General features: G+C 45.9%; 1 protein-coding gene and 1 long non-coding RNA gene across 7 annotated transcripts in view; one reads left to right on the plus strand and one right to left on the minus strand.

The window, feature by feature from the left end:
- Nucleotides 1-22265, plus strand: part of LOC137232721 (uncharacterized) — a 24239-nt gene extending 1974 nt beyond the window's left edge. For both annotated transcript variants that reach the window (XR_010947161.1, XR_010947160.1), the window contains one exon: nt 220-22265. This is a non-coding gene — a long non-coding RNA (uncharacterized lncRNA). The remainder of the gene's footprint in view (nt 1-219) is intronic.
- On the minus strand, nt 17271-27485 carry TADA3 (transcriptional adaptor 3). Of its 5 annotated transcripts, none has more exons than XM_067755382.1 (10): nt 27443-27485; nt 26916-26973; nt 25977-26209; nt 24363-24613; nt 24138-24243; nt 22509-22650; nt 22314-22417; nt 21009-21118; nt 20001-20222; nt 17271-17837 (listed from the first exon to the last, which is right to left on the minus strand). In XM_067755382.1, the coding sequence occupies exons 3-10, from the start codon at nt 26181-26183 to the stop codon at nt 17645-17647; spliced, it is 1335 nt and encodes a 444-aa protein (XP_067611483.1). In that variant the 5' UTR covers nt 26184-26209; nt 26916-26973; nt 27443-27485; the 3' UTR covers nt 17271-17644. The 5 variants fall into 5 exon arrangements, with proteins under 5 accessions (XP_067611483.1, XP_067611482.1, XP_067611480.1 ...); XM_067755381.1 differs by lacking the exon at nt 27443-27485 and adding an exon at nt 27317-27437; XM_067755379.1 differs by lacking the exon at nt 27443-27485 and adding an exon at nt 27093-27435.
- Nucleotides 27486-27528: the final 43 nt, after the last annotated feature.

Below are 27528 nucleotides of genomic sequence, written 5' to 3' on the forward strand. Positions count from 1 at the left end.
GTTAGATTCTTTCACTTGTCAAGTAATAGAATCCCAATCTAAGCCAGCTTCACCAAAGAGGAACCTATGGCTCACAGTAGCTGAGGCAAGACTGAAAGAGGAAAACCATGGATCAGGGTGTGAGACTGGAACTGGAGATACAGTACTTGGAGGATTTGCTTTCTCTCATCTCTCCTTGTCTCGATTTTTCTTTACACTTCGGCTTCCTTTCCTCTGCAGAGTGATCTCCTCTACCTGGCAGGAAGCATGGTGTGAGGCAGCCCCAACTTTCCAACTGAACCCAGCAAAAGAGGAGCTACACCCAGTTTCATGTATCAGTCTCAGGGAGGGACTCCGATGGGCTCTGCTGGAGAGACATGCCTATGCCTTTACCCCAGAACTGTTGCCAGAGGAATAAGGTACTATACAGGGTAAGTGTACTGTCATGGGCAGCCACACCAAAGTCACAGGGGATGAAGATGGCTATCCTGCCCAAAGGAAATAGTCCTGGGCAGGCACAACTAACAAATCCATCCCAGCCGTGCTCCCATCAGTCAGAAAAAAAACGGCGTTAATATGTTTTGGTACATATTCTTCCAGACTTTTTTTGATGTGTATACATATACACACTTCCTCCTACAGCCCCCATTTCCAGTGAGCATATTTCAAGGTACTGAAGCAAAAAGTCAAGGAAAGTCAAATATATGAAAAAAAAAAAGTAAAGGAAATAATCCTCTTCTCTTTTGTTATTAAAAAATGACAAAACAACTCAGACATCTCCATCAATTCTTTTATTATTATTTATTTATTTGGCTGCACCAGGGTTTAGTTGAGGCATGTGGGATCTTTAGTTGCAGCGTGCAGGATCTTTAGTTGCGGCATGCGAACTCTTAGTTACAGCATGTGGGATCTAGTTCCCTGACCAGGAATCAAACCTGGGCCCCCTGCATTGGGAGCTCAGAGTCTTAGCCACTGGACCACCAGGGAAGTCCCTCCATCAATTCTTGAATCCAACAGAAAATTAGCCATTAGATGAGTGAATGATCTTTTAAGATTAGAGAAAAATGGAAGAAATCACAAGGAAAAGATGGACAGGTTTCTTTACAAACATAAAAACATTCTTTTTTTTAATTGAAGTATAGTTGATTTACAATGTTGTGTTAATTTCGGCTGTACAGCAAAGTGATTCACCTATACATATATATATATATATATATATGTGTATGTATATGTATATATACACATTCTTTTTTTATATTCTTTTCCATTACGGTTTATCATAGGATACTAAATATAATTCTCTGTGCTATACAGTAGGACCTTGAGTTTATCCATTCCGTATATAATAGCTTACATCTGCTAACCCCAGCCTCCACCCCATCCCTCCCCCAACCCCCTCCCTGTTGGCAACCACAAATCTGTCCTCTATGTCTGTGAGTCTGTTTCTGCTTCGTAGATAGGTTCATTTCATGTTATATTTTATCTTATTTATGTATTTATTTTTTGGCCATGCTGCTCGGCTTGCGGGATCTTAGTTCCCAGACCAAGGATCGAACCTGAGCCATGGCAGTGGAAGTGCCAAGTCCTAACCCCTGGACCACCAGGGTGTTCCTTGTGTCATATTTTAGATTCCACATGTAAGTGATACCATATGGTTATTTGTCTTTCTCTTTCTGACTTGGTTCACTTAGTATGATAATCTCTAGTTGCACCCATGTTGCTGCAAATGGCATTATTTCATTCTTTTTTATGGCTGAGTAGTATTCCATTGTATATAGGTACCCCATTTTCTTTATCCAGTCATCTGTAGAAGGACATTTAGGTTGTTTCCATGTCTTGGCTATTGTGAATAGTGCTGCAGTGAACATAGGGGTGCGTGTAGCTTTTTGGATTAGAGTTTTTTCTGGATATATGCTCAGGAGTGGGATTGCTGGATTATATGGTAGCTCTATTTTTAATTTTCTGAAGAACCTCCATTCTGTTCTCCATAGTGGCTGCACCAACTTACATTCCCACCAACAGTGTAGGAGGGTTCCCTTTCCTCCACACCCTCTCCAGCATTTGTTATTTGTAGCGTTTTAATGATGGCCATTCTGACCAGTGTGAGGTGGTGCCTCATTGTAGTTTTGATTTGTATTTCTCTAATAATGATGTTGAGCATCTTTTCATGTGCCTATTAGCTATTTGTATTTCTTCTTTGGAGAAATGTCTATTTAGGTCTTCTGCTCATTTTTCCATTGGGTTGTTTGTTTTTTTGTTTTTGAGTTGTATGAGCTGTTCGTATATTTTGGAAATTAAGCCCTTGTCTGTTGCATCACAAATATAAAAACATTCTTAACTTCTGTTTTTGGAAACAAAGCAAAAAAAGAAAAAAAGAAAAACCCTACCTTATTCCAAAATCATAACTAACAGTAAAAGGCAAACTTCAGACTGGGGAAATGTTTTACAAACAATGGGTTAATATTTCCATTATGTAAAGAACATAAAATTGATAATAGACTAAGAACCCAATAAATGGTCAAAGGAGACAGATGAAACACAATGAACATGGAACATTCTCTACCTCACAAGTAGTTAAGGAAGTACAAACTAAAAGAAGCCATTTATACCCTCTCAAATATAAAGTTTAAAAAAACTGGTAACCCCAAAAGCTGGTGTTAGTGTGAGCAATGGATACTTCTACATTTCTGGTGGGAAAATGACTTCCTAAAAATCTTTCTTTTGGAAAGCAATTTGGCAGTATGCATCAAAGGCTTAAATAATGTCCAGGCCTGGGACTTCCCTGGTGGTGCAGTGGTTAAGAATCCGCCTGCCAATGAAGGGGACACGGGTTTGAGCCCTGGTCCAGGAGATCCCACATGCCTTGAAGCAACTAAGCCCATGAGCCACAGTTACTGAGCCTGTGCTCTAGAGACCACAAGCCACAACTGCTGAGCCTGCACTCCACAACTACTGAAGCCTGCGCACCTACAGCCCATGCTCCACAACAAGAGAAGCCACCGCAGTGAGAAGCCTGCACACCACAACGAAGAGTAGCCCCTGCTCGCCGCAACTAGAGAAAGCCTGCACGCAGCAATGAAGACCCAACGCAGCCAAAAATAAATAAATAAATAAATTTATTAAAAAAAGAAATAATGTCCAGGCCTTTTGACCCAGGAATTTCTCTTCTGGGAATGAATTTCAGGGAAATAATCCTAAATTAGGACAAATATATATGCGCCAAGATGTTTAAAGGAATATTTTTATAACAGGAAAATTTACAAGAAATCACCAAGAAGGGAATGATTAAAAAACATAAAGTACATCTACCAGATGTAATATTTCACAGCTCGTAAATTGACGGTAATGCAACCTACTTAAAAACGGAAAAAATGCTTATAATGTTAAGCAGGTATGCAGTTTGATAACTTCAATGTAAAATGCAAACTACAAATTATTCATAGCAGAGTGGAGAGAAACACCACAAATGTTAATGGTTAAAGAATTATCTGATTCGTTTTTTTTTTCCATTGATTAATTATTTATTTTTGGCTGTGTTGGGTCTTCATTGAAAAAGTGGGCTTTCTCTAGTTGCCTAGTTGCGGTGAGTAGGGGCTACTCTTTCTTGTGGTGCGTGGGCTTCTCATTGCGGTGGCTTCTCTTGTTGCAGAGCACGGGCTCTAGGCGCGCGGGCTTCAGTAGTAGTGGCTTACAGGTTCTAGAGCGCAGGCTCACTAGTTGTGGCGCATGGGCTTAGTTGCTCCACAGCATGTGGGATCTTTCCGGACCAGGGCTCGAACCCATCTCCCCTGCATTGGCAGGAGGATTCTTAACCACTGCGCAACCAGGGAAGTCCCTCTGATTCAGTTTTGTTTCTTTCACTTCTCTCTACATGTCTGTAGTCTCCAAACATTTTTTTGTTGAGTAATATTAACTTTACAATCAAAAAGTCACTTAAAAAAATTATGCCAAAAGATGGTGGGTGTGTACCAATTTGGTGTTCAGTTATTTAAATTGTATTTTAACAACAGTAACAACAAAGAAATAGAATGGATTTAAATGTCAAATTCATCACCCTTTTCTCTCCCTGCTAATGAAACAGTGATAGTGCATTGAAAGATTTGGAGTCAGACAGATCTGGGTTCAAACTTCACCCCCACCCCTTACCAGCTGTGGGAACTTGGGCAAATCATTTAACAGCTCTGAGCCTCAGTTTCCTCATCTAGAGAATGACATAATCACACCAATAATCATACCTTCTTTGTAGGGTTATTTTGAGAATGAGACAACTTAGAAAATGCCTTTCACCCAGTAGGCTAGTTCCCTTGTTGTCACTTGGGTTCCTAGCACATACTTGGTACTTATTGAGTGGGTGCTCAGTAAGAAGTGAGACAGAGAAGAGTTTTTTTCTCCTTTTCTAGACATTAGCTGCCCTAGGACAGCATTTTCAATATTATTTCTCCTTCCATTCTTGAAGCCCCACAAGTTCTAGTCAAGCTCGAAATCAAGCTCAAAATTTGGGGTTTCCCCTCTGCTTCCAGAGTACCTACCCCTACTTCCTCACCCTATCAGTGGAAGCCTATCTTAAGAGGCTCAGAGGTCCCTCTAATATTTACCAGATCTCACTAATTTCTCTTGGCTAACACAGGCATATTCTGGGGCAGTGATTCTTTTTTTTTGGAATTTGTGTATTTTATTTATTTTTTTAAACAGCAGGTTCTTATTAGTCATCCATTTTATACATATTAGTGTATACATGTCAATCCCAATCTCCCAATTCATCCCACCACCACCACCCCTGCTGCTTTCCCCACTTCGTGTCCATACGTTTGTTCTCTACACCTGTGTCTCTGTTTCTGCCCTGCAAACCGGTTCATCTATACCAGTTTTCTAGGCTCCACATATATGCGTTAATATACAATATTTGTTTTTCTCTTTCTGACTTACTTCACTCTGTATGACAGTCTCTAGATCCATCCACGTCTCTACAAATGACCAATTTCAGTCCTTTTAATGGCTGAGTAATATTCCATTGTATGTATGTACCACATTTTCTTTATCCGTTTGTCTGTCGATGGGCATTTAGGTTGCTTCCATGACCTGGCTATTGTAAATAGTGCTGCAGTGAACATTGGGGTGCATGTGTCTTTTCGAATTATGGTTTTCTCTGGGTATAAGTCTATTTTTAGTTTTTTAAGCAACCTCCATACTGTTCTCCATAGTGGTTATATCAACTTACATTCCCACCAACAGTGCAAGAGTGTTCCCTTTTCTCCAAACCCTCTCCAGCATTTGTTGTTTGTAGATTTCCTGATGATGCCCATTCTAACTGGTGTGAGGTAATACCTCATTGTAGCTTTGATTTGCATTTCTCTAATAATTAGTGATGCTGAGCTGCTTTTCTTGTGCTTCTTGGCCATCTGTATGTCTTCTTTAGAGAAATGTCTATTTAGGTCTTCTGCCCATTTTTTGGATTGGGTTGTTTGTTTTTTTAATATTGAGCTGCATGAGCTGTTTATATATTTTGGAGATTAATCCTTTGTCCGTTGATTCGTTTGCAAATATTTTCTCCTGTTCTGAGGGTTGTCTTTCCATGTTGTTTGTAGTTTCCTTTGCTTTGAAAAAGCTTTTAAGTTTCATTAGGTCCCATTTGTTTATTTTTGTTTTTATTTCCATTTCTCTAGGAGGTGGATCAAAAAAGATCTTGCTGTGATTTATGTCAAAGCGTGTTTTTCCTATGTTTTCCTCTAAGAGTTTTAGAGTGTCCAGTCTTTTTTTTTTTTTTGGCTGCGTTGGGTCTTTGTTGCTGTGGGTGGGCTTTCTCTAGTTGTGGCGAGCGGGGGCTACTCTTCATTGCAGTGCGAGAGTTTCCGGTCTTAACATTTAGGTCTCTAATCCATTTTGAGTTTATTTTTGTGTATGGTGTTAGGGAGTGTTCTAATTTCATTCTTTTACATGTAGCTGTCCAGTTTTCTCAGCACCACTTATTGAAGAGAGTGTCTTTTCTCCATTGTATATCCTTGCCTCCTTTGTCATAGATTAGTTGACCATACGTGCATGGGTAGTATAGTCTGAAGTCAGGGAGTCTGATTCCTCCTGCTCCGTTTTTTTCCCTCAAAACTGCTTTGGCTCTTCGGGGTCTTTTCTGTCTCCATACAAATTTTAATATTTTTTGTTCTAGTTCTGTAAAAAATGCCATTGGTAATTTGATAGGGATTGCATTGAATCTGTAGATTGCTTTGGGTAGTATAGTTATTTTCATAATATTGATTCTTCCAATCCAAGAACATGGTATATCTCTCCATCTGTTTTATCATCTTCAATTTCTTTCATCTGTGTCTTGTAGTTTGCTGCATACAGGTCTTTTGTCTCCCTAGGTAGGTTTATTCCTAGGTATTTTATTCTTTTGGTTGCAGTGGTAAATGGGAGTGTTTCCTTAATTTCTCATTCAGATTTTTCATCATTAGTGTATAGGAATGCAAGAGATATCTGTGCATTAATTTTGGTTTTTTTTGGTTTTGTTTTTTAACATCTTTATTGGAGTATAATTGCTTTATAATGATGTGTTAGTTTTTGCTTTATAACAAAGTGAATCAGCTATACATATACATATATCCCCATATCTCCTCCCTCTTGCGTCTCCCTCCCGCTCTCCCTATCCCACCCCTCAAGGTGGTCACCAAGCACCGAGCTGATCTCCCTGTGCTATGTGGCTGCTTCCTACTCGCTATCTATTTTACATTTGGTGGTATATATAAGTCCATGCCACTCTCTCACTTCGTCTCAGCTTACCCTTCCCCCTCCCCATGTCCTCAAGTCCATTGTGCATTAATTTTGTATCCTGCAACTTTACCAAATTCATTGATTAGCTCTAGTAGTTTTCTGGCGGCATCTTTAGGATTCTCTATGTATAGTATCGTGTCATCTGCAAACAGTGACAGTTTTACTTCTTCTTTTCCAATTTGTATTCCTTTTAGTTCTTTTTCTTCTCTGATTGCCGTGGCTAGGACTTCCAACACTATGTTGAATAATAGTGGTGAGAGAGGACATCCTTGTCTTGTTCCTGATCTTAGAGGAAATGCTTTCAGTTTTTCACCATTGAGAATGATGTTTGCTGTGGGTTTGTCATATATGGCCTTTATTATGTTGAGGTAAGTTCCCTCTATGCCCACTTTCTGGAGAGTTTTTATCATAAATGGGTGTTGAATTTTGGCAAAAGCTTTTTCTGCATCTATTGAGATGATCATACGGTTTTTCTTCTTCAATTTGTTAATATGGTGTATCACATTGATTGATTTGCATATATTGAAGAATCCTTGCATCCCTGGGATAAATCCCACTTGATCATGGTGTATGATCCTTTTAATGTATTATTGGATTCTGTTTGCTAGTATTTTGTTGAGGATTTTTGCATCTATATTCTTCAGTGGTATTGGTCTGTAATTTTCTTTTTTTGTAGTATCTTTGTCTAGTTTTGGTATCAGGGTGATGGTGGCCTCATAGAATGAGTTTGGGAGTGTTCTTTCCTCTGCAATTTTTTGGAAGAGTTTGAGAAGGATGGGTGTTAGCTGTTCTCTAAATGTTTGATAGAATTCACCTGTGAAGCCATCTGGTCCTGGACTTTTTTGGAACATTTTTAATCACAGTTTCAATTTCCTTACTTGTGATTGGTCTGTTCATATTTTCTGTTTCTTCCTGGTTCAGTGTTGGAAGGTTATACCTTTCTAAGAATTTGTCCATTCCTTCCAGGCTGTCCATTTTATCGGCATAGAGTTGCTTGTAGTAGTCTCTTAGGATGCTTTGTATTTCTGCGGTGTCTGTTGTAACGTCTCCTTTTTCATTTCTAATTTTATCGATTTGAGTCCTCTCCCTCGTTTTCTTGATGTGTCTCGCTAATGGTTTATCAATTTTATCTTCTCAAAGAACCAGCTTTTAGTTTTATTGATCTTTGCTATTGTTTTCTTTATTTCTGCTCTGATCTTTATGATTTCTTTCCTTCTACTAACTTTGGGTTTTGTTTGTTCTTCTTTCTCTGGTTCCTTTAGGTGTAAGGTCAGATTGTTTTGAGATTTTTCTTGTTTCTTGAGGTAGGCTTGTATTGCTATAAACTTCCTTCTTAGAACTCCTTTTGCTGCGTCCCATAGGTTTTGGATTGTCGTGTTTTCATTGTCATTTGTCTGTAGGTATATTTTGATTTCCTCTTTGATTTCTTCAGTGATCTCTTGGTTATTTAGTAACGTATTGTTTAGCCTCCATGTGTTTGTGTTTGTTGTGTTTTTTCCCCTGTAATTGATTTCTAATCTCGTAGCGTGTGGTCAGAAAAGATGGTTGATATGATTTCAATTTTCTTAAATTTACTGAGGCTTGATTTGTGACCCAAGATGTGATCTATCCTGGAGAATGTTCCATGTGTACTTGAGAAGAAAGTGTAATCTGCTGTTTTGGGATGGAATGTCCTATAAATGTCTATTAAATATGTCTGGTCTGTTGTGTCATTTAAAGCTTGTGTTTCCTTATTAATTTTCTGTTTGGATGATCTGTCCATTGGTGTAAGTGAGGTGTTAAAGTCCCCCACTATTATTGTGTTACTGTCGATTTCCTCCTTTAGAGCTGTTAGCAGTTGCCTTATGTATTGAGGTGCTCCCATGTTGGGTGCATATATGTTTATAATTGTTATATCTTCCTTTTGGATTGATCCCTTGATCATTATGTAGTGTCCTTCCTTGTCTCTTGTAACATTCTTTATTTTAAAGTCTATTTTATCTGATAGGAGTATTGCTACTCCAGCTTTCTTTTGATTTCCATTTGCATGAAACATCTTTTTCCATCCTCTCACTTTTAGTCTGTATGTGTCCCTAGGTCTGAAGTGCGTCTTCTGTAGACAGCATATATACGGGTCTTGTTTTCGTATCCATTCAGCCAGTCTGTGTCTTCTGGTTGGAGCATTTAATCCATTCTCGTTTAAGGTAATTATAGATATGTATGTTCCTATTACCATTTTCTTAATTGTTTTGGGTTTGTTTTTGTAGGTCCTTTCCTTCTCTTGTGTTTCCCACTTAGAGAAGTTCCTTTAGCATATGTTGTAGAGCTGGATTGGTGGTGCTGAATTATCTTAGCTTTTGCTTCTCTGTAAAGCTTTTGATTTCTCCGTCAAATCTGAATTGCATCCTTGCCGGGTAGAGTAATCTTGGTTGTAGGTTCTTCCCTTTCATCACTTTAAATATATCATGCCACTCTCTTCTGGCTTGTAGAGTTTCTGCTGAGAAATCAGCTTTTAACCTTATGGGAGTTCCCTTGTATGTTATTTTTCATTTTCCCCTCGTTGCTTTCAATGACTTCTTTGTCTTTGATTTTTGTCAATATGATTACTTTGTGTCTCAGTGTGTTTCTCCTTCGGTTTATCGTGCCTGGTCTCTGTGTACTTCCTGGACTTGGGTGGCTCTTTCCTTTCCCATGTTAGGGAAGTTTTTGACTATAATCTCTTCTGATATTTTCTCGAGTCCTTTCTCTCTCTCTCTTCTCCTTCTGGGACCCCTATCATGTGAATGTTGTTGTGTTTAATGTTGTCCCAGAGGTCTCTTAGGCTGTCTTCATTTCTTTTCATTCTTTTTTCTTTATTCTGTTCCGCAGCAGTGAATTCCACCATTCTGTCTTCCAGGTCACTTATCCGTTCTTCTGCCTCAGTTATTCTGCTATTGATTCCTTCTAGTGGATTTTTCATTTCAGTTATTTTACTGGTCATCTCTGTTTGTTCTTTAATTCTTCTAGGTCTTTGTTAAACATTTCTTGCATCTTCTCCATCTTTGCCTCCATTCTTTTTCTGAGGTCCTGGATCATCTTCACTATCATTATTCTGAATTCTTTTTCTGGAAGGTTGCCTATCTCCACTTCATTTAGTTGTTTTCCTGGGGTTTTATCTTGTTCCTTCATCTGGTACATAGCCCTCTGCCTTTTCATCTTGTCTATCTTTCTGTGAAGGTGGTTTTTGTTCCACAGGCTGCAGGATTGTAGTTCTTCTTGCTTCTGCTCTCTGCCCTCTGGTGGATGAGGCTATCTAAGAGGCTTGTACAAGTTTCCTGATGGGAGGGACTGGTGGTGCGTAGAGCTGGGTGTTGCTCTGGTGGGCAGAGCTCAGTAAAACTTTAATCCACTTGTCTGCTGATAGGTGGGATGGGGTTCCCTCCCTGTTAGTTGTTTGGCCTGAGGCAACCCAGCACTGGAGCCTACCCGGCTCTTTGGTGGGGCTAATGGCGGACTCTGGGAGGGCTCAAGCCAAGGGGCATTTCTCAGAACTTCTGCTGCCAGTGTCCTTGTCCCCATGGTGAGCCACAGCCACCCCCCGCCTCTGCAGAAGACCCTCCAACACTAGGCAGTAGGTCTGGTTCAGTCTCCTATGGGGTCACTGTCCCTGCTCCTTCCCCTGCATACTGATGCACACACTACTTTGTGTGTGCCCTCCAAGAGTGGAGTCTCTGTTTCCCCCAGTCCTGGCGAAGTCCTGCAATCAAATCCCACTAGCCTTCAAAGTCTGATTCTCTAGGAATTCCTCCTCCCATTGCCAGACCCCCAGGTTGGGAAGCCTGACGTGGGGCTCAGAACCTTCACTCCAGTGGGTGGACTTATGTAGTATAAGTGTTCTCCAGTTTGTGAGTCACCTACCCAGCAGTTATGGGATTTGAGTTTATTGTGATTGCGCCCCTCTTACTGTCTCATTGTGGCTTCTCCTTTGTCTTTGGATGTGGGGTATCTTTTTTGGTGAGTTCCAGTGTCTTGCTGTCGATGATTGTTCAGCAGTTAGTTGTGATTCGAGTGCTCTCACAAGAGGGAGTGAGCGCACGTCCTTCTACTCTGCCATCTTCCCTCCTGCCCTCCGTCTGGGGCAATGATTCTTGTGCTTTTCTCTGATTCTCAACCCACAATACCTACAAGTTTGTATGTGAGGGTGCTGGTAGGCCCTAGAGAGGGACGTGTAAAAAGGGCCTCTGGAGTCTAAGACCTGCCTTACAAAACTGGCTCACCACCAACTCTCTGATCTGGCCATTCCCCTTTCTGTATCCTAGTTTCCTCATCTGTAAAACAAGTGTAATAATATTACCTGCTTTGACATAGGTTGTTGAGAGGATCAAATTCATGTACAGTGCTGAGCATCACCCTAGCTTTGTCCCTTGCATAATCGTCCTCCCAGAGTTGTTTTAACAACAGGCCCTGAGCTTTCATCAAAGCTTGTGATAAGAAATCACCATGTGAAACTCAGTCTCCTTTTGCTGCCAAATTTATGGAGAATCTTATCAACATATGACTCTAGTTGAGAAATTTCTCCAGCATGACAAATTATTAGAATTTTTGTCCTGAAAACTGGGAGATGCCCTTTACTCTGATATCAAATGTTCTGAGACTGATTCATCATATTTCCTTTCCATTTTTCGCCTTAGCTTCCAGGAAGCTCAAAGCTAAATCTAATGCTTAAAGACAGCGACTCCATTAAATCAGATGGGCTTAACTTTATATTTGTGTTTTATGAAACTTATGAGACACACCCTCAGTTATAAGTTTTCTCAAATTCTTTTGAAAAAGAAAGAGGAGAAGAAGGGAAGAGAAGGAAACAGTTATAGTTTGAAAAGAGGGCTTGGCATGCCAGCTACTCACTGTATCAACTAGAATATAGGTTTGGTTTCTCTAAGAGACACCCAAAATAATTGTGACTTAAATAAAATAGAAGTATATAACCATCTGGCCACAGCAGTCTCAGGCTGGTACGATTACTACGAGGGAACCTAGCTTCTTATCTTGTTGCTCAGCTGTTCCTATGGTGTCTTTGACCACATGTTTCAAGATGGGTGGCCACCATGCCTCATCCCAGCCAGGGGAAGCGGGGGACATGCAGGGCACATGCACTGGCACTCAAGACCTCATAGTGGGGCTTCCCTGGTGGCGCAGTGGTTGAGAGTCCACCTGCTGATGCAGGGGACATGGGTTCGTGCCCCAGTCCGGGAAGATCCCACATGCCGCGGAGCGGCTGGGCCCGTGAGCCATGGCCGCTGAGCCTGCGTGTCCGGAGCCTGTGCTCCGCAACGGGAGAGGCCACAGCAGTGAGATGCCCATGTACCGCAAAAAAAAAAAAAAAGAAGACCTCATAGTGACACACATCTCTTCCACTCACATCCTGTCAGCCAAAACTCGGTTATGTGATCACACCTAACTGCAAAGGAGGCTGGGATATTTAGTCTTTCAGAGAAACATGTCCAGCTAAAAATCAGGAGTTCTGTTACTATAGAAGAAAGGGAGAACAGATTTGGAAGGACATCTACCAGTTTCTGCCACATCCGCCATCTCAGATGTATTTCTTTCTTTTATTTATTTATTTATTTATTTATTTATTTACTAACTTATTTATGGCTGTGTTGGGTCTTTGTAGCTGTGCAGTCTTTCTCTAGCTGCGGCGAGTAGGGGCTACTCTTCATTGCAGTGCGCGGTCTTATTGCGGTGGCTTCTCTTGTTGCAGAGCATGCGCTCTAGGCACATGGGCTTCAGCAGTTGTGGCACGCAGGCTCAGTAGTTGTGGCTCATGGGCTCTAGAGTGCAGGCTCAGTAGTTGTGTTGGGTGGGCTTAGTTGCTCCGCGACATGTGGGATCTTCCCGGACCAGGGCTTGAACCCGTGTCCCCTGCATTGGCAGGCGGATTCTTAACCACTGCGCCACCAGGGAAGCCCTATCTCAGATGTATTTCTTTCTTCTTTTGTTTTTTAAAGACACTTTTTAAAAACTATTTATTTATTTACTTATCAGCTGTGTTGGGCCTTGGTTGCTGCACGTGGGCTTTTCTCTAGTTGCAGTTAGCGGGGGCTACTCTTCGTTGCGGTGCGCGGGCTTCTCATTGCAGTGGCTTCTCTTGTTGTGGAGCCTGGGCTCTAGGCGCGCGGGCTTCAGTAGTTGTGGCACACGGGCTTAGTTGCTCCGAGGCATGTGGGATCTTCCTGGAGCAGGGCTCGGACCTGTGTCCCCTGCATTGGCAGGTGGATTCTTAACCACTGTGCCACCAGGGAAGTCCCTGAGATGTATTACTTTGCACATGATTGCACTCTCGTCTGCCCCAATTGCAGCCTCACCCCCTCTATTCAGTATAGCTTCCATGCTGCTATCAGAGTACTTTCCACTTCAGAGTGTTATTATGGCACTGCCCTGGTCACAAACCAACCCTGGCTCTATACTACCTAGGAAAGTGATGCCCAAACTGTACAATGCATTAGGAATCAGCTGGAGGGCGTGCTAAAACAGAGCCAGGTGGGCCCCGCCTGTAGCCCTACTGACTGGGTAGGTCTGGGCCCTGAGAATTTGCATCTTTATTAAGTTCTCAGGTGATGCTGATGTTGCTGGTTCAGGAACCACACTTTGAGAACCCTTGACCTCAAGAATAAAACCAGTGCTCCTTAACCTGCCATCCAAAGGCTATTCCAGCCTGGTCTCAACCTACTTTCCGCCTCATCTCTCATCTTTCCCTCCCCCTCCACACACCCAGGGCTCCAGTCACACTGAAGTTCTCACGTCTCTCTAAGCAGGCAAGCTGTTCGCAGCTTTGTGCCTTTGTCTGGAGTATCTTCTGATCGGCAACCTCCTTTCCACACCCTCCCCGAAGGCTTTCCTGACCCTCTAAGCTGCTGTTAAACCATTCTCTGTCCCAGGTCCCTACACATTTTGTACATTCTTCTATTATTGCTTTTATTGCCTTGTGTGTTGGTTTTCTGCCCAGCTGCCTTCCCTTCTCTGAAGCCTTAGTCACCTACATAGCTCTTAGCCACGGTAACAGGGTCACTGAGTAAGGAAACAAAAGTATGAATGAGGAAAAGGAGGCAGGTAGATGGAGTGAATAAATCAATGAGGTGAGTGAAGAGAAGAAATGATGAGTGAGTTAATACACGAACAAGTGAGTTATGATCCATTTGTGCTTAGTTCTCTCCTTTGAGTCCTCAGTCACAGATCAGGAAAGGAATTTACCCTCTGACCATTTTTCCACAAAGTTCCAGCCATTCCTTTTTTTTTTTTTTTTTTTCGGCTGTGCCCTGTGGCCTTTAGGATCTCAGTTCACCCACCAGGGATTGAACCCAGGCCACGGCAGTGAAAGCCCAGAATCCTAACCACTAGGCCACCAGGTTCTCATTGCGGTGACTTCTCTTGTTGAGGAGTGTGGGCTCTAGGCACGTGGGCTTCAGTAGTTGTGGCATATGAGCTCAGTAGTTGTGGCTCGTGGGCTTAGTTGCTCCACGGCATGTGGGATCTTCCTGGACCAGGGCTTGAACCCGTGTCCCCTGCATTGGCAGGCAGATTCTTAACCACTGTGCCACCAGGGAAGTCTCCCATTGCTTCCTTCTTACCAGAAGTCACCTGGGACCCAGCATCTAACAGTCAGTTCCCCAGAACTGGCCTGGGGACCCATGCTGCGTCATGTTCCCTATGCCAGGGCTTAATCTCTACCCAATCCTGTTCTCACTCACCCTGGTGTTTCTGAAAGTCAGTTGTAAGGCATTTGGGACTCTGGTAAACAATGCTGGTGGATGATTTTCAGGGCCAAGACACAAAAGACTTTTTCACCAAACTGGTGATAAAGTGTCAATATTGTTTCAAATTAAAATTGGAGCCTAGGGAATTCCCTGGAGGTCCAGTCGTTAGGACTCCACACTTCCACTGCTGGGGCCAGTTTCAATCCCTGGTCAGGGAACTAAGATCCTGCAAGCCATGGGGTCGGCCAAAAAATAAAATAATAAACAAATAAAATTGGAACCTTGAGGTGCTGGAACTAATCTCCCCCTCATCACAGGGAACCCAGCTTTCTCCAAACCCCATAAAGGAAGCCTTCTTTGGCTCCAGCGGACATGGGTATGGCCATAAGAAGGGACTCCCTGTCCTGCTGCGGTTGTCAACTCTGCCAGGGATGGTGCTATCATGGTGGTAACTGTTCCTGCACCAAGGCTGTGTAGCCTCAGAAGGCAGTGAACCTTTTTTAGCCTTGATGTCCTCCTCTGCAGGGTAGGGATGTTACTACTCACCTTGCAGATGTGTGGTGAGCATCAAATAAGACATGGGAGTAAAGGGCCCAGCACAGTACTAGGCAGATAGTAGGTGTACAATAGAGAATAACTAGAATAACTAGAATTCTCACAACTGATAAGAAAGTTAAGTTTTTCCCCTAATGAATCAGGCCCAGTCACTCTTCTAGGGTTTTTCCTTCTATTTATTAGATCTACCTTCCTCTCTCACAATTCTACCTAATTTTGGGACCTCAGCTGCCATCCTACCTCCTCCACAAATCTGTCTCTGTTCCTGGAACACTCTATTAACAACGCCTACCATACTTATGGTCTGGTCTAATGGACATGGAAATGAGTAGTGAATTAAGAACAGGGGGTCTGTAGGCAGGGCTGCCATGTATGGTTGCACAGGTTGTGCACTGCCTGAGCCTGGAAGTACCATTCACAGACTATAAGGAAGTGGGGCCCTGATGCACTGTGTAATAAAGAGGCTCTGTGCGCAAGTCAGATGAACTGAGCTTGAAACCTGGCTCGACCACTAATCAATTGTTTGAGCAAGCAACACATGTAAACTCCTGACTTAGCTTCCTTATCTGTGAATGGGATGTTATTAGTTCCTACCATGAGGGATAGTTGAGAAGATTCAGTAGCTTAACGAGTTGAACAGTGCCTTGTAAAGGACTGAATTTACTGAGCACTTAATTTCAGAAATTAAGTGTGGGTGTTTTTTCTGAGAAGACTGTACACAAGCTAGGGTCAGTGGGTCACTGAAAATCTGCAGCCGTGCCCCCCGACCCTCACCCCTCCCCCACCGCCACGTAGCAGGAGGCAGATCCTCACGCTGTCATTTCTTGAAGGACCCTACTCCACCCTTCTTTTTGCCAAAATCCGCTTTTATTAGGTCTTCTTCAGTTGACAGATAACACCTCCAAAGTAAACTAGCTTAAGCCAAAAGAAGCATTTGTGGGTGGATATAGCTGAACTCTAATGGAGGATCCAGGGCTCCAGGTACATCATGAGTGCTCTGTCTTCTCCATCTCCTGGCTCTTTTCCTCTGTATTGGCTTTATTCTCAGGCAGACTCTTCCATGTGGCAGGAAAATGGGTTACTGGGTGGTTCAAGCTTGTATTTTATAGTTTTTCATATAAAGGAAGAGAAATCCTCCTTTCTTTCCACATCCATAGAGCAATCTTATGGAAGGCCTCTGATTGGCCCAGCTTGGGTCACATGCCCACTCTTTGGATCAATCACTGTGGTTAGAGGGATGGTGGACTGAGATTGGCCAAGCTAGGGCCATGTATCCACGAGTTTGACAGCCCCACAGAGCTACATGGAGTGGGGAGGGGACAGTTCTCCAATAGGAGAGGTGCTGGGCACACAAGAATGTTGGCCGTCCTGGCCATCCTTCTCTACGGTTCAGTTCATAGGTCAGTTCCTCAGGGAAGCTTCCCCTCCCCTCCTCCACGTGGACCTCAACCTTCCCACAGTAAATTGCAAATTATTCTCCGACTCTCTTGACACCATAGTTTGGGAACAACTGGAGGCAGGGACGAGAGTGTATTTATTCATCTGTGACTCCCAGGCCTAGCTTCCTAACCGGGGCTGTGGAAGGCACGCTCTTGGTGGCCTATCCAGCATCCATTTCCCCTTCCTCTTCAGATCTTTGTCGGGTTCCACCTTGTCTCCCCACTGCCTTAGGCTTAGTGGGGAAGCTGATTCCATTTTCACGGAGAGTAGTTTAAACCCATTAGAGTCATCCCTTGCCAGTGACTGGTTCAAAAATGGGCACGTAGGACCTAGTTTGGGCTGGTGAGACACAAGGGTGTCTGCGAAAGGCTTCTTGCTCTTTTGGGTGGGCATGGAAGCCAGCTGGCGCCTTCCTGCCCTCTCTCGTGCTGGACAGAAATGAGGAAGCATTTGGCCTCCATCAACTGCTACTGGCTGCCACTGCACAGCTGGAAGGGAACCTACTTTAGGCAAAAGCTGACACCGTGGGAGTGTGGAGACACCTGGACCCTTGATGGCCTTGTTGAGTTGCTGGAGATTGGCTAACCCTGGGTGCCACGCTGCCCCAGGACCACCAAACCCCTAGCTAACACACTTCCTTGTTAAACCACCTTGAGCTGGGGTGTTCTGTTACCTGTGGCCACAAGTATCTTCAGAACGTTCTCCCTGAACGAATGACCTAGGCGAGTGGCCACAGGCTGAGAGCCCTCAAGCATGCCCTCCTAAACTATGCCACCCACACAAGTTCCTTTCTACCCCACAATAACAGACAAAGATTCTGGATGCTTTTTTAAAAAAACCACACCAGTCACTTTATTCTTAAGTTGGTACTTTACAAAACCACAAGGGAGAAGTCCTTGAGGGTGAAAGGGGTAGGGGAGTGGGAGATGGTGAAGAGGGGGACGAGGACAACCCAGAAATGAAGCCCCCCCATCTTGGGGGACCAAGCAGAGACTGGGCCCCAGGCCAGCCCAGCAGGGCCTCTCGTGTCCTGGCTGTACAGAGCTGGGCCAAAAGACCTCAGAGAAGGGTCACAGCTTCTAGAAACTGTCGCCATTAGACAGGCAGCCACAGGCTGAGGCTTCTGGCAGCCCAAAGAAGGAAGTGGGCCTCCCCCTCCCAAGCCGGGGGGAGGCAGCCTGAGGCAGGGGTGAGAGCTACCCGTCCAGCAGCTTTAGGATGCTCTCACGCTCCTTCAGAGTCTTCCAGGCCTGGTCCTTCTCCTTCTTGGTGGGCGTCCGCTTCTTCTGCCGGGCAGCCATGATCTTGCGGAATGCGTCCATGACCTCATTGTCTGCCATGCGGACCCGCTGCCTCAGCTCCTGCCGACTCACCTCCTCCTTTGCCAGCCTGTGGGGACCAGCCGGCCAGGTGCCATGGGAAGCCCACCAGAATAGGGCTCCTCCCTGTTCCAGACTGAGCCCACCCCACTACCCAGGGCTGCCACTCCTGGGGACCATTTCATACCAAATAGCAAAGTTATTGAGCCACGCTTACATGGTGCCCTGTGCCAGGTACTACCTCTTCAAAAATATCAGCTCAGTTAATCCTAACAACCTTGTGAGGTAGGTACTATTATTCCTATGTTACCAGTGAGGAAACTGAGGCTCAAGGAGGATAAGAAATGCCCCAAGATCCCACAACTAGTGAGGAGGAGATCTGAATCAAGGCAGGCTTCCTCCAAACAATATTCTTTAAAAGGTGTTCTGGGGGCTTCCCTGGTGGCGCAGTGGTTAAGAATCCACCTGCCAATGCAGGGGACACGGGTTCGAGCCCTGGTCCGCGAAGATCCCACATGCTGTGGAGCAACTAAGCCCGTGCACCACAACTACTGAGCCTGCGCTCTAGAGCCCGTGCTCTGCAACAAGAGAAGCCACCGCAATGAAGAGTAGCCCCAGCTCTCTGCAACTCGAGAAAGCCCGTGCACAGCAACGAAGACCCAATGCAGCCAAAAATAAATAAATGAAATAAATTAATTTTAAAAAAAAGTGTTCTGGTGCCAGCAGAAGACCTGCTTTTACTTCAGCAACCAAATTCCAGAGCAACCTAAGGGTCTAGAGCCTGAGGTCTACAGGAGGTGAGTGAGATACCAAACTGACCCCTCCGAATGGAACCTGACCTATAAATTCAATTCATGGTGGAGCTGGAAGGTCACTTAGAGATCTATCTAGTCCAACCTGTTTTCAGAAGGGGAAGCTGCTGCTCAGGGCAGGAGATGCCTTGCTTAAGGCCCTGCAGCTACCCATGCAGGACTGAGGGCTGCACGCTGGCCTTCTGATAGCCAAGCTAGTTCCTTCACTGCCCATTACTTCTGTAGCTGCACATCCCCACCTCTCTCTCTCTCCCGTCCCCCTCCCTTCCTCAGTACTCTTTCATCTGTATTTTCCTCTTCTAGCCCTTGAAAGGGAACTAGAAAGAGGCTCTGGATTCAGTCTTGGGCTTCAGTCACAGCTTAGCTGTTTATTGGCTGTGTGACCTTCAGCAGAGCACTCATTTCACTGGGCCTTTATTTCCTTATTTGGTAAACAGGGAACACTACCACCTACTCCCTGGGCTATAGCAGAGATTAAGTAAGAGGGTGTACATAAAGCCCCTGGTACACGGTAGGCACTCAGTATACCCTCATCCTTAAATACCCTAGCAGCTTGCCAGCAACTTCTCCTTCTAATGATGCACGTCTTTACCAGCCACTCACGTGGTGACTGTAAGCCCTTTGCCCTGCCTCTCTTCCTAACCCAGCACAACGTCTAAGAGACAGGCAGAGGTGGCCAAGTGAACGAGCGTGCCCTGCTCTGCTGGGGCTCTGTGAGGCGGAGACACAGCACCTGCCTACGAGGAGCAAGGGGACTTAGTTGGGCTGCTTCTCTATCTTCCCAAGAAAAGGGTAGCCACTACCATGATCTCCCTACAGATACCACCTGCACCCTTGTTGTGAGGAGTGCAGGGCAAGATGGATGGGAATGAATAGAAAATGAATGACATCGCACGGAAACACTGGTCAGTTCCTGGTGAGGGGCTGGTAGTAATCACAGATGCTCAAGAAAATGTTAACAGTTGATAAACTGAGGTGGAGAGTATACTGGTGTTTACTGTACTACTCTGTCAGAGTTTCTGTGTGTATGAAATTTTTCACAATAAAACTCTGGGGGAGAAAGAAAGTTAAGCATGGAAAGACTTAAAAGTAAACCACACAACAATGCGAATACAGTTAACACCACTGAACCGTACACTTGAAAATGGTTTAGAGGGTAAATTTTGTGTTATTTGTTGTTACCACAATTAGAAGTGAATAAACAAGTCACAGATGCCTGAGCTGTAGTCTGTGGAATAAGAATCTGTTTGAGACAAAACCAGTGGGGTGGTGCCCGGCACTGACATTTTTTTCAAAGCCCTCCGGGTGATTTAGAGGCCCTGCTGGGTTTGGAAAGCCTGTCGTAAAGCTCCCGGAAGGTCACCAGCATGGCCAAGGCCTCGCTGGCCACGCCCTGGCCCGGGCATCCTGTCCACACTCACCTCAGCAGGTCGTGCTTCTTGGTGCGGTTGTGGGCACTGAGCGCTTTCAGCTCGGCCTGCCGTTTGCGCAGCTCCGCCAGAACTTCGTCCTCCGAGTCCTCTGCAGGGCGGTCCTCAGATTCCAGCAGGCCCTGTGCGATCAGCTCCTCCTTGATGCGGCTCTCCAGGGACTTGGTATGCGGCACACTGCAGGCAAAGGCAGTGCTCAGCTCAAGGGCCAGCCTGCAAGGGGGACCGCTCTGAGGTGCCCAAGGTTAGTGAACACCTTCCTTTCTCTTTGAGAACTGCCTCTCTATCTATCTACACATAAAAATATAGAGACAGACACATCTGGTCTTGTTGTAAACATACGCAACATATATCGATACGCTATGTAACATAAAATACAGAAAAACCTACAATGCTAACGACCCAAAGAGAATCACTATTTTGTTACCTGTTACTATTATATATATTACCATCTTCTTACCACATTACGTTATATACATAAAAATATGTATTTTATGTTCTTATATAAATACTATACGTATTCCAGATTGTGTTACATATTATTCCCACTTTTTTAATGTATTATTTTAGCTTTTCCCCGCCATGTACCAACATTTAAATATATCTTAAGTAAAAATAGGATCATATTGTCTGTATTGTGCTACAACTGACAGTTTCCACTTATCACTCTATTGTTTACATCTTTGCGTGTCAGTTATATTTCTCTAGTGTGATTAATAGTTGCAAGTTATTTCATCAGATGGAGTTACGACAATTTAGCCAACCAGTCTCCTCCAGGTGGACATTTAGGTTGTTTACAGTAAGAACAGGGCCATGATGAAAACCCTGTACTAAGCCTGTGCATGTGGAAATCCTGGCCCAGCACGCACATCTGACTTCTATTGGTCTTTATCAAAATGTCCTCAGTCTCTCTATTAATGAAGACCACCCATGCTGGGATGGACAAAAGTCAACAGAAGCAGAGGCCAGACTGTGAGGCATGGACAGGATGTCACTCACCTGAAGGGTTTGTTCTGATTGCGGGGAGAGGTGCTTGCCCCATCAGCCCCTGATTCTTTTCCAGACATGTCCGGAATAGGAGAGTCCTCCATGGGGGAAATAATATTTTCCTAGAAGAGCACAGAAATGCATGGAGGGAGAAAGAGCTACAGTATTACCATTTTCCTGCCCCCCTCTGTCCTACACGGACAGTCTTCACATACCAGAAATATCTTTTATTTTTCTCATCCCACCCGCTGTGGGAAGTCTTCCCAAACCGACTCTAAAAAACTTTGATCATTTTAAAAATTCTTTATTTTGTACTGATACCAAAAGAAGGGAGCACAGAAGAGTGACGGTAACACTCAACAATGGTAATGAGAAGAGCTAAGGTATATTAACCGTTTGCAATGCACCAGGCGCTGCGCTAAGCATGCTGCAGCAGAGGCTGCCAGCTGTCCAAAAGCCATTCTTGCCTTTCTTCCACAGTAGCTGGGCTTATGGCTGCCCAGATACACCACACTTCCCAGCCTCCTCTGCAGTCAGGGGTGGTCATCTGACAAACTCTCTCCAGTGGAAAGTGATTAGAAGAGATAAGAGCCACAGCTGGCCACGGCCTTCACACACTCCTCTTTGCTCTTTTTCTGTGGGCTTGGAGTGGCAATCACACTTGGAGTGACCTTGTGCAGAGTGCATGTTTAAGACAGCAAAGCCAGCATACGTGGGGTCCCCGTCTGATGGTGTGGAACGGAGATGTCCCCCTGCCCCCACCTCAGCCAACCTGGAACGTGTGCCCAGAAAGACGCTATCGTGTTTGAGACAGCCAGGAAACTGAGGCTCAAGAGGTGAAGAGATATGCCTAAGGGCAGCCAGCAGGCATAAAGAAAGGGACCCTGAACCTGGGGTTTGAGTCCTGCTTCTGTGTATTAGCTGTGTGACCTCAAGCAAACAGTTCCCTTTTTTGAGCCTCGACCTTGTTGGGTGTAACATGGGGTTAACCACTGTCTTTGCCTCTAACGAGAGGATGTGTAGAAAGCCCCTTGCACGGGGCCTTCAGCCAACGCTCAGCAAAAGTAACTGTGGAGTAGCAGCTACCTTGGGGGCAGGTTAAAAACTGGGAGGGGCATGAGAGGGCCTTCAAGAATACTGATGATGTTTTCTTTTGTGGTCCTGGGGCTGTAAGTGTGCTCATTTGTGAAAACTGATCAAGCTGTACATTTATGACCTATGTACCTTTCTAAATGTATAATGTACTTCAATAAACAATAAAAAATTAAACATTGAAACAGAGTGAATACAGTTCTTGTTTTGGGTTGGGGTGCTCACCTCCACCAAGGCCTGCAGGAGTCGCTGCGTCAGGGCACCAAAGGGGCACCCGTCTTCTGGCTGCTCGTGCTGGGCCTCAGACTTCTTCAGCAGGGCATCCACATCTGAATCGGGTAGAGAAGGGATGGACATGTGTGCTGAAGTGCTAGGAACTCAAGTCCTGGCCTGGGGTGGGCAGGGAGGTGAGGGGCCTACCTTTCGTGTCCAGTTCAGTCAGTGGCCCCATGAGGCCTTTCTTCTTGTCAGCCACGGCTGCTGCCCGGGCCCCGTCCTTCTGCTCCTCCAGCAGGTCCTCCTGTGCCCAGCGCTGGGAGTAGTGCTTCCCCAGGGGCGGGATCTGTGGGAGACATCCCATCCGGTCCCAAAGCAGTAAATACAGGCCAGTCGTGCCTGGGGTGTCAGGGGCTCTCTGCGCGCTTGGGACTGCCAACAGGCTCTTCGTTCATCCCTCATTGCTCCATTTACCTGTCTTCCCAAGTACCTAGCCCAGGGCCAAGGCCTGAGCCTGGTACAGGTGAGAAGAGATAAAGGAGATAAAATCTCTACACTCACAGTCTAGTAAGGAAGCCAGGTACGTACGGAACTGAAACACACAGACGGCAATACAGAACAATTTCCAAGATGTAAGGTGCAGAATGGTGCGTGTACATGGACCTTTTCCGTTGACAGCTGTTATCTCTAGAGAGAACTATAGATCCTAGGGTCAGAAGTGAGAGGAAAATATCTTTCGCATTGCTTGAACTTGTTACTGCCTGTATGGATTACCTTTTCAGATAAATTTTTAAAAAATTCAGACAAGTGAAGTGACAGAGGTAGGTCAAGGTGCTGTGGCGCACACAAGACCGACCAACCTTCTGCTGGGGAATCTGTAAAGCCATTTTGGTGGCGGTAACATGCGATCAGGGGCTCGAAGGGTGTTAGTTTGCCAAGGGGAGAAGGGCATGTGCAGAGGCCCAGAGACCAGCAAGGACCCTGGAGTGAGGGCAAGGTGCTTGTGGGGGCTGATAAATACAGCAGTGGAGAGGGAGTGTGGCCAAGGAAACTGGAGAGGGGCACTGGGGCTGTGCCACCAAGGGCTGAGATGCTTGGACTCGATTCTGTAGGTAACGGGAGCCAGGGGAGGCCATGTCATGAGCACATCCGAACATGACAGCTGAGCTATGGGAGAATTTCCCACCAACACTTTTCTGTATTTTCTACATTTTCTTTAATGGAACCTTTTTTATTTTCATCATAAAAAAATAAATTTTCATATATTAAAAAAAAGAGAATCCCCCTAGAGCAGCAGTCCCCAAGCTTTTTGGCACCAGGACCGGTTTCGTGGAAGACAGTTTTTCCATGGACCAGGGTGGGGGGCCGGGGGGGTGGCTCAGGCGGTGACGTCAGCAATGGGGGAGCGGCAGATGAAGCTTCGCTCGCCCGCTGCTCACCTCCTGCTGTGCGGCCCAGTTCCTAACTGGCTGCGGCCCGCTACCGGTCCACGGCCCCGGGGTTGGGGACCCCTGCTCTGGAGGGAAGAAAGTGTTATGAGGCTGTTAAGGTAAAAGCTGGTGAAGGCTTGAGCCAAAGCAGAGGGGATGGCGATGAGAGAAAAAGGGAGGATCTCACTGAAGAAGGTGCCTTAGGACGTGGTGACCATTTGGATGGGGCAGAAGGGAGGAAGCTGAGAGTTAGAACTTGGGTGTCTGGGTGGGTTAATGGAACAGACGGGAGGCTAGGCAGGGCAGGGAAAGAAGATGATGTACAGCACTGCGATCTCTGATTCTGAGGCACCTCTGAGCCTTCTTGTTCTCCATCACGTCTATCTAGGCCTGGGGTCTCTACCTTGTAATGTTCAGCCTCATCTTCTGGGGGTTTCAGTAGCTCCTCTAGCGTGCGCACCTCCTCACTGGTGATGTCGGCACAGTAGGGCTCCACCGAAGCCCAGAATCTGCAGAGAGAAGCAAAGCCTGACGGGGTGCTCCCTGCCCCACCAGCCTAACCCCCGGACCCTTCCACAGCCTCCAATACCCAAATCCCAAGGCCCATTTATGTCCCCTGGCCCAGAACCTGTTGGGGGCGTCATTCTTGGGGATACGTGGCACGTCAATTGGGTCATCAGTGAATTCATATTCCTGGATCTTGGGCTGAAGGTTTTTGGATTTGGGTCGCCCAGGGCCAGGGCCCGGCCCATGTCCCGCCTTCCCTTCCAGTTTCTGCTTCTTGGGCTTCCCATGTTTGGGGGGAGCACCAAGCTCATGGTCTCGACCCAGCTTCAGGAATCGTCGGTCACCTTTCTTATCTTGCCAGTCGGTGAGGATCTGAAATTCACAGACTGTCACTGAGGGGGAGAAGGGAAGACACAGGACAACTCTGTCTCCCGGTGAAAAATAAGGATCTAGAACTCAAGAAGGCGCCGTCTCTCCCCCTCCCCTTTTTATCCAGCAAATGCCTACTCATACTGCAAAACTCAGCTCCTTTTCTGTGCCCATCTCACAGGATTTTATTCATATATTTCTCATCATTCCATTCACTTGTTTGTCTGTATTGATTCACCTCTGTAGCACCCAAGCTGGTCACACAGCATTCAGCAGTTCAAACAAGTAGATCACATCTCAGTGCACATTAGCCCTAGGAAAATACGCTGGTGGTAACTTTCTGGTGGAAGCAAGCATGCCTCCCAGCAAACCTTTACTTCAAATGTCACCACAACTGGGAAGCCTTTTCTGAATCAGTTATCCAGCTTCTTAGATGCTAAAATACAACTGATTGTGCCACAGCCCTGCTCAAAAAGCTTCAGTGGATTCCCAGGGACCACAAGTTAATTTTATTCATCTTCTGAAGTCCAGTTAAAATGGCATCTTCTTCCTCTATGAGTATCTGGTACTTCGTACCTCCACTGTAGGCCCAATCATGTTGTTTGGTCATAACTAGAATAAACAGAATACTTTGTCTCTTCAAGAAGATTATAAGCTATTGGAGACCAGGAAGTTCATCTTAACCATCTCTGGTCCCCAGGATCTGGCATAGCACCTGGCACCCAGGGCTCAGAGAATATTTATGCCATAAATAGAAATAATGAGAGTCATACGAGTAAATAATGTTTGACATGCTTATTTAGTGTGAGACGTTGGGCTGAGCCTTTGCAAAAAGTCTTTTTAATTCTCACAAAAGCTCTGAGGTAGCTCCTATTATCCAGCCCACTTGGCAGATGGAGAACTGATCCTCAGAGGCAGGAGGTAACTTTTGCAAGCGTTGGAATTTAGCATTGGCAATAGCAACGCTAGCAAGCGCTTAGGTCAGGATTCAAATCCAGGCCTCCCCATTACAGTTCCCCCAGTACTCCTAACCACAACAGCACTTCTCCTGGTACTTGTCTGACCTCCCCTTCCCTTTAGTTGGCAAACTCCCCAAAGACCAGAACTGTCCTAATTACCTCCCTCTAGTGACTAGCACAGGACCCAGAACATTGTGGGGAGCGAGGGTCACTAGTTGCTTAGTGAATCAGAAATCTCGCAGTGTAGGAGGATCATGCACATTCTTGCACATTTTCCATGTCACGCAAGCCCAGTTTGGGTCTCTCTCTTCCCCACTAAGCTCCTGTAACCCAGGCCTCGGCAGATGAGGCTAACCCATAACTTGTCACAGTCCATCCCTGGTGATGTACCCTCTGTGGGGTATCACCTGGGTTTCGGCCTCAAGCACCCGCAAGCGTCGGCTGGCAGAAGAAAGCAGGGTCTCAAGCTCCAGCTGCAGAGTGTCCAGCTCCTCGATACCGATGCCATCATCCTCAGAGCGGGCCAACACTGCTGTGTAGCGGGGACAGACCTTCAGGTGGTCCACAGACTTGAAGTCGTGGAACTGCAAGGGGCAGTCCTTCAGCTCACTCATGGCCCAGGATAGGGGACGCTGTGGAGCTGGAGAGGAAAGGACCACTGATGGGGGGTGGGGGGAAGTGGCACAAGAAAAGCCCAAGGGCTCCTTCCATCCAGGAGAAAGTCAGGCTTCAGTAACCTATTGACAAGGTTGATGGCACAGCTCTTACTCGTAGAGCACCTACTGTGTGCCAAGTGAGGTGCAGACACATTACTGGCTTCTCATTGAATTCCTCACCCAACCCCATGAGCAGGGACCATGCTTATCTCCATTTTACAGATGAGGAAACTGAGACTCTGTGTGTGTTCATGTCCAAGCTTACCAACATGCAATTTGAATCCAGATAGTTTTGAGTCTGTGCCCCTAACCGCCATGGTATACTACGCTTGTCTTCCTGATGCGCTTCCCTGCAGTTCCACTCTTCCTGAATTCTGCAAAGCCCCAGAGTTCCAAGCATCGCATACTTATTATCTTAATGTTCTTTGTGCCTCCCAGCCTCTCCTTGTCTCACCCCTCCCCACCTCTGCCCCTTCTCTTTGTCCTGATAGTAAAATATGTGGGCTGGTAAGCCAGATATATCTGGATTCAAGCCCAGGCTTGACCAATTTCTATTTAAGTAGCCCTGAACATGTTGATGAACTCTCCTGAGTCTCGGTTTTTCCATCCGTAAAATAGGGCAAAAGAAGCCTGAGTCTGTTTCCCCATAATTAGTCTGAATCTGTAAAATGGGGTAACAATAGTACCTACCTCCCAGGGATGTTCTGAGGATTAAGAGATGATGCCCGTCAAGAGCTCAGTTCAGTGCCTGGCACAGAAAAAGTGGGGCTGGTTAATAGCTGGCCCCACCCATGGATCGCCCCAATGTCCCGCCTTTAGGGTCCCAGTCCTCTAAGAACACCCTACCGCGGCCTCCGCCCCCTCTACCTCCTCCTTGCTGCCTCCCACGGCCCCGCGGCCACGGGAGGGGGCGGGGAGTTCCGGTCGGTGCGAGCAACCGCCCCGGAACTGGCTATGTGCGGTGCCCCAGCAGTTGACGCGGGGGCGGAAAGACGCGAGGGCCAGACCCTGTGTCTTTCGGAGGATGGAGGTTTGCGGGCAGCAAGCGAGCCCGCTGCAGGTGGGGTGGAGAGGGTATGCCTCGCGCGGACCCTAGGGAACAGCCCGGCGCCGGGGGGCGGGGCTCGGCGGCCGGGTTCTCTGCCGGGCTGTTAGTCCCGTCGAGCCCCAAAGGCTGCAGGTAGGAGGGGCCCGGAGAAAGGATGGGGGCGCAGAACCGGAAGGATCGAAGGGCTCCTCCGCCTCGCCGTGTCCTAATATGGTGCCCAACCTGAGGCCGGGCTGCACCATTGCATGGCTATGA

Source organism: Pseudorca crassidens, chromosome 10 (genome assembly GCF_039906515.1).
Source record: "Pseudorca crassidens isolate mPseCra1 chromosome 10, mPseCra1.hap1, whole genome shotgun sequence".
NCBI classification, from domain to species: domain Eukaryota; kingdom Metazoa; phylum Chordata; class Mammalia; order Artiodactyla; family Delphinidae; genus Pseudorca; species Pseudorca crassidens.

Coding starts and splice junctions, on each gene's coding strand:
- TADA3 (XM_067755382.1), bottom strand. CDS start 26,183: ATGAGTGAGCTGAAGGACTGCCCCTTGCAGTTCCACGACTTCAAGTCT. Junction 24,614..25,976: donor TGCTTGAGGCCGAAACCCAG/GTGATACCCCAC, acceptor TGTGAATTTCAG/ATCCTCACCGACTGGCAAGA. Junction 22,651..24,137: donor ATGAGGCTGAACATTACAAG/GTAGAGACCCCA, acceptor TGTCTCCCACAG/ATCCCGCCCCTGGGGAAGCA.